Source organism: Dreissena polymorpha, chromosome 13, assembly GCF_020536995.1.
Source record: "Dreissena polymorpha isolate Duluth1 chromosome 13, UMN_Dpol_1.0, whole genome shotgun sequence".
Taxonomy (NCBI): domain Eukaryota; kingdom Metazoa; phylum Mollusca; class Bivalvia; order Myida; family Dreissenidae; genus Dreissena; species Dreissena polymorpha.
The window spans coordinates 35,723,675-35,730,492 of record NC_068367.1 but is presented as its reverse complement, the minus strand read 5'-3'; the positions used below and the strand labels follow the sequence as shown (position 1 = coordinate 35,730,492).

At 38.0% G+C, this 6,818-nt stretch overlaps 1 protein-coding gene across 1 annotated transcript; it reads left to right on the top strand.

The window, feature by feature from the left end:
- The first annotated feature begins 2,641 nt into the window (after positions 1-2,641).
- On the top strand, positions 2,642-6,358 carry LOC127856632 (transient receptor potential cation channel subfamily M member-like 2). Its single transcript, XM_052392951.1, has 2 exons — positions 2,642-4,897; positions 5,441-6,358. The coding sequence occupies exons 1-2, from the start codon at positions 2,695-2,697 to the stop codon at positions 6,028-6,030; spliced, it is 2,793 nt and encodes a 930-aa protein (XP_052248911.1). The 5' UTR covers positions 2,642-2,694; the 3' UTR covers positions 6,031-6,358.
- Positions 6,359-6,818: the final 460 nt, after the last annotated feature.

The window sequence follows — 6,818 nt, the reverse complement described above, 5'->3', positions numbered from 1 at the left end:
ATAGTGTTAAACAGTAATAACATGAAAAATTGACAAGCCATTATTGCTCGTTGTAGTGCATGAAAAGCACGTAAAGGTCGTTGGGATGAAATATGGTTTAAAGAATAAATCGTACATAAACTTTTACACCTGAGGCGTTCATTTGAAGTATGACCTAGCAGATTAAGGATAACGTATGTTTTCTTTACCCATGATAAAATGAAGTTAAAAGCTGGTTTTAACCGCAAACAATTAGGGCACGAATCTAAATTTAGTTTTAGTGCAGATTCGTTCATACGACACAAAGAAACACTTTTGTTTTACGGATCATTTTTATTTCCTGCAACTATATCTATCATACGACACACGAACACTAACTCCGGTCTTAATAAAAAGACAGTTCCGCTCGGCTTAGAGGACTGAGACAGTCATGTAAAATATCGAATATAATATATTTGTTGTATAAACAACTGGCAGCAAGAGGAGTTGCAGATAATTTGTCAGTTACCACATTTTAACTAACTCTTTGATCTGTTAATTCTGTTCAGCTCAGTTCAACAGTGATACATGCGTCTAATATTACTTGTATTACCGGTTAAATTGGAGATTACGAATCGATATGCCGTCTTTAGTTATTTGCTTTGAAAATACATTTCGCCGCACTTGTCATTTCAGTTTTTCTTTCGCTGGGCATTAGTCTTGAAAAATTATTATTTGTTCGCTATCTGCAATAGTGCGGGTTGAATTTGTTCGCGGGTGTGCATAAATTAGACATACTAGTAAGAAATGGCATTCATTTTCTGATGCGTTTTAGGTGACAATGTACAAATGCGATTTTCTCGTTCGATACTAAGATACAACCCTTTTCTATTTCAAGATTATGTGATGATAAGCGGAACTTACTAAGTGCGACCCTATATTTGGCTTCATTTGCTTGATCTAAACATGTTTCAAGAGTAAATGGTGTATAAATAGGCATTATTATGATTCAGTGCGTCGTGTGGCTGCAACATTTACCAATTAACACTCATTTATTATCCAATCTTTATAAAACTTGGTCAAAACCTTTTTTTCAACAATATTTTTGCCGATCTTGAAGCCTTTCTAACTAAACTAATTACTTGTGTCGATTTAAAACAATGTGTTATGGTTGAATCGGCCAAAGTAAACATTATATGTGGTACTTTTTCGAAATATTTCGACTGGATTAACTATGAAATGAATTGCATTTACAATGTCAATACATGTGTCACTGCTTAACATTTTATACATTACATTTTGTTCTGTACGTGTATTTTATTTTCATGTATAAACAAACGGCAAACATGGATCTCTTATTTCAAATATGTGTAAACCCATCGACTTGTGCTTATTGAATAAGTACATACATGCATAATCTTTGTACTATACTTAAGTTTTTTAAATAATTAAAGAAGCATTGCTTGTCTCATATATATATAATCTGACAAAGTGGGTAAATGTTCCATGAAGATGGATTATATTATTTAATACGTTTGGGTTTATGCGCATATAAATAGTATAATCCTACATCGCTTTTTAAAATTTAATGGTGCTTCCAACTGCGAGTGTATAGTAACCAAACACCATACATTAACAAGCAATGTATCCTACTTGAATAAATTATCATATCACTAGTTATATTAAAATGATAAATTATGTTCACGACATGAGGTAATGTGACAACCAGGTGCTAGTATTCGAATGGAGATTGTACGAGTTTTATATATGTTAACTCGGGCAATATAAATTGTATTAATTGTTATTGTGTGAATTTATTTAGTAACAAATTTGTTTAAAGTTGAACACTAGTTTGGGTTCATAATTGTCATCGTGAAAGACATTGATATGTTTGAGTACCATTATTTATTTAAATATGTATTTTTCGATACTCGTTCGATTCTCCTTGGCTCGAAATTCCAGTTGGTCGAAGTCTACTCGAAAAATCGATTTTTCATTTCTATATACTCATCAATTTCTGCCTTTTGCTTTAAAGCGTGATGGTCGACTTTTCTGATGGCTCGAAGTGTTGACACATTCCCGGTCACAATTATTATATTTTCTTTTGTTTGTTTGGCTGGAACACGCCCCTAGTCGGATTTACTTGTAAATCAATAAGGCACGCTTGATTAATGTCATCCAAAGACAGACAGACAGACAGACGGACGGACGGAAGGACGGACAGAGACATAAACTAACACATACCGACAGCTATACAGACGGACTCACGGACGAAAGGATAGTCGGAAAGACAGACATTAATCCATTTATTTGTTGTCATGTGTGTTGTTAAATTGCACCCCGTTAAAATACATTGCATCAGACAAAATAACGTTTATGGATGGATTTGACCAACATGTACCCATCGATGAATTCTGATGAATATTATTATCTGTTATTGCAAATTAAAGTAAAATGTAATACACATTGAAATTAAAAGCAAACAATATGTTGTTAAATTATTTTCAATGTGTATTTTATGACAAAGTATTGTCATGTTTTAATTTTACGAATTTTCCTGGAAGCTGTATATTTACCGTGATATCATATGGTATGCTTCATCCTTAGTAAGTAAGTGGAAAATTAGTTTGTTTTGAATTTCGCGTTCAACTAATAAATACGTTTGTTCTACGTTTTTAGATTCAATCTTGACGTTCCGCTAAAGCCATTTACATGTGACATATTGATACCTGAACAATGACAACGAACGACATCGCGAGCGTACCATTACTGCAGTACCGAAAGAAAGAAGATGCAAGTAAACAACACGAGTACGGGTCATTCGAAGACTTTGTTGGTGCCAATAAAGCATGGTGCAAACTCTGTACAGGTGGAAGCGTTAAGGAAATACTTGAACACTGGGGCCTGGGAGAAACTAGTCTATTAATTTCGTATACCGGAAGTGGTTGTGACGATGTTGAGGATTACAATCGAACCGTGAAACCGGCTTTGGTTAAGATTATTAGATCTTCAGCAGCTTGGGTCCTCACAAACGCTACGGGTTTGGCATCAGATGTATTACACGCTGCGGTCCATGACATCGAAGCAGCCTCGGATTATTCACCGATTGCAATCGGCATCTTTTCTTTGTCACAGAAAGAAGCGATAGAGACAAACTGTAAGATCAAAAGCTGCTGCGACAATCACCAATCGTATGCATATTTGTCGCATTTCATCTTTTACGACGATGCAACAGACTCTGACAAAACACGTGTTGAGATCACGGAGCAAATAAGTAAGAACTTCAAGGTACCTGTACTGTCACTCGTCAATGTAACGATTAAAAATCACGTTCAATTCATTAGAATGTCAATTGACAGCAAGCATCCAGTCATAACAATCACACGGGATAAGGACCCATATGAGGCAAAATTCCATTTTGAAACAAATCGTGACTTTATTGTCAACGAGATCCTCAGTACAACAAACGATCCAGAAAAGCTTTTTGAGGCGATAATTAAAACAATCTTAATAGGAAAAGATGAACACGTTGATTATCTTAAAATGGCCGTTGTACTGAATGCGCCCGAAGTTACAGTTTCTGCAATGATTTCAAGCAGTTTAAAATGGAAGTCTGATGAAGATATATGTTATAGACAGAAGATGTTGTCATCCGCATTGGCATTTGATTATGGCGAAACAACGTTGATTCTTTTAAGATCAATGAAGGAAATTGATCTAAGAGCTTTAGACTTCGGTAAAATGTCACACAAATCCATGGCTCGGGTTGAAAAATACTTACAGGCAACCGTTGGTGTCAACATGAAAATTCCCAAAGGAAAATCAGAAGCAAATGATTGCGCTTACGTATGGTTGTTTATTTGGGCTATTTGCAACGAAAGGTTTGATGTAGCGAATGCGCTGTGGACTTTGGTTGATTCAAAAATGGCAGCGGCCCTGTTAGCAAGCCGATGCCTTGATTCTATGCGAAAAAACACCGTAGACGGAAATCAACGAGACACATTGAATCAAAATTGGTCGCTGTACACGGACAGAGCAAACACTATCTTGGACAACTGCTTCAGCGCAAAGAGAACCCTAACCAAAGCGATGCTCGTCAAATGCAGGGAAACATTTGGGGATTCGTCAGCTTTGCTTATCGGAAAAACAAACAAGAAGTTCATCGAAAATCGAGCATGTCAAGCAAAACTTAATGACATATGGATGGGACCCTTGAAATCTGACCAGGACGCGAACCAGAATTGGAAGATCGCCATCTGCCTTGCACTTCCGATACTATCTTCCATTTTACTCCACTTCAAAGAAGACAAAGGTCAACAAAAGTGTTGTAACGTGTATTCACGGTCTTTCTGTGGTAAAGTGTGTCATTTCATGAACAGTCCGATCGTCAAGTTTCTTTACTGCACCGTATCTTACCTCGTATTTCTACTTTTCTATGCGCATGAAATAATGTTCAAAATCTACGAAAACCCAACCGTTATCGAGTATCTACTTATGGCCTGGGTTGTAGCGTTTCTTACTGAAGAAATTAAACAGTTCATTGAAGAAGACGTCTATTTCCGCGACGCATGGAACTGGCTGGATCTGGCTGCAATTGTCCTGTTTTGCGGCGGCACATGTCTTCGATTTCTTACATGCTGTCTTGACATTGGAAGAGTGTTGCTGGCAATGTCATTCATGCTCTTTTCTCTGAGACTTTTGCATGTTTTCTCGTCACTAAAAGTTATCGGACCCCTTTTGGTTATGATTGGGAGGATGCTCAAAGACTTGGTTCAATTCCTGCTCATACTGGCCGTGGTTTATATATCATTTGCCGTCACGATGCAAGCGATCCTCTATCCAATGTCGTCATTCGAGTTTCAAACAATGCAAAATGCACTGAAGAGGCCATACTGGAGTATTTTTGGACAGCTAGAACAAACGCTTGACGAATTCCAAGGTATTGAAGGTTTTGACTTCTGGAAGAAAACTTATTGCATTTTTTTTGCTTTTTTTTTAGAAAAACACTTGACGTATTGAATTAGGTTATTTTACTCCTGGTAGAGAAATAATTGATTTATTTTGCTTTTTGTTAAACCAAACGCTTGGCGAATTCCAAGGCATTGAAGGTTTTTACTCCTGGTCGAGAAATATTGCATTTTTGTGCTTTTTGTTAGAACAAACGCTTGACGAATTCCGATGAATTGACGGTTTGTATTCTTGTTAGACAAATATTATATTTTTTGCTTTTTGATGACATATATGTGTATTTAAAATATATGAATTTTAATGTACATCATTGTATCGTTATACGCGACTTACTTGCCCTTGTAAAAATGATGATTTGATCGACTGCCACACACGTTTCCAGGAATAGCTCTTTTAAAATACGTTATGATCAAAATGTTTGACTACAGTGGTAAGTGTGTGAATGGTAAATGTATTGTGTCGCAATTTATTCACCGTTCGTTTATTCAGTAACGCTGTATAGCTCTTATTACAGGTGTCAATTGCGACGACAAAGCTACGTACGACAGCACTGATTCAAAGCTTCAAAGGTGTCCTACCAAACTGGGAACCTACATAGCACCCGTATTGTTGGCCATATTCATGCTGATTGTACAGATCCTTTTGCTGAACCTCCTTATCGCCATGTTCAGCTATTCCTTTACGAAGATCCACCACGACACGGATAGGCACTGGTGCTACCTGAGGTTTAGATTGATACACGCGTATTACCACTTGCCAACAATACCACCTCCATTTTCTGCATTTTATAACGTTTACGTCATTGTGACGCTTGTGTTCCGCCGTTGCAAACGCGATTCAACAATGGAAACGAGTGCCTTCTGCGAGAAGCTGAACAAAAATGAAAACGAAAAGCTACAACGATGGGAGACCATTCATTCATGCGATGAAACAGCGGTAACTCCAAAACCTGATTTACAAGAAGAGTCAAAAGTGTCAAGCCCAACGCCGAAATATAGTCCTCCAGACACCGTTGTAAAGAAAGTGTTTTTCAAAAACTTCAAAAGCAAGATATTGAGAAATCAGATATCTAGACTAAATACGATAGATGGCAACGACGAATGACAATAATGAAACAGCTGTATACGTGTATATGAAAATATTCGGTGAGTGACAATCTCATAAAAGTAAATCCTCATATTCGCTAAAATAGTTGCCGAAATTCAGCGCTACGGAATACCGTAAGGGCCATCGTGGTTACACATTAAAATACAGAGGGCGAGAATGCGAGAATACGATAGTATGATGGCGACAATGCGACAATACGATGACGACAGTGCGACAATACGATGGCGACAATACGATAGAACGATTGCGAAAATGCGAAAACGCGATAGTACGATGATCAAAATGTGACAGTGCGATGACGACAGTGCGACAATACGATAGCGACAGTGCGACATTACGAATGCGACAATGCGATAATACGATAATGACAGTGCGACAATACGATGGCGACAGTGCTATAGTACGATGGCGACAATGCGAAAACGTGATAGTACGATGGCGACAATACGATAACGACAGTGCGACAATACGATGGCGACAATGCGATAGTACGATGGCGACAATGCGATGATACGATGGCGACAATACGATATGACTATCGCATTGTCGCCATCGTGCTATCGCACTGTCGCCATCGTATTGTCTCACGTCACACTGTCGTCATCGGACTGTCGCGTTCTCGCATTCTCGCCATCGTACTATGGCATTGTTGCCAGCGTATTGTCGCACTGTCGGCATCGTATTGTCGCATTGTCGCCATGGTACTTTCGCGTTCTGGCATTCTCGCCCTCTGGATTTTAATGTGAAACCACGATGGCTCTTAAGGTATTCCGTACAGCGCTGAT

What these genes read in the sequence shown, in the direction of transcription:
- LOC127856632 (XM_052392951.1), top strand. Translation starts at nt 2,695, where the DNA reads ATGACAACGAACGACATCGCGAGCGTACCATTACTGCAGTACCGAAAG. An exon ending in AACGCTTGACGAATTCCAAG is followed by an intron (nt 4,898 to 5,440) that starts GTATTGAAGGTT and finishes CTCTTATTACAG; the next exon opens with GTGTCAATTGCGACGACAAA.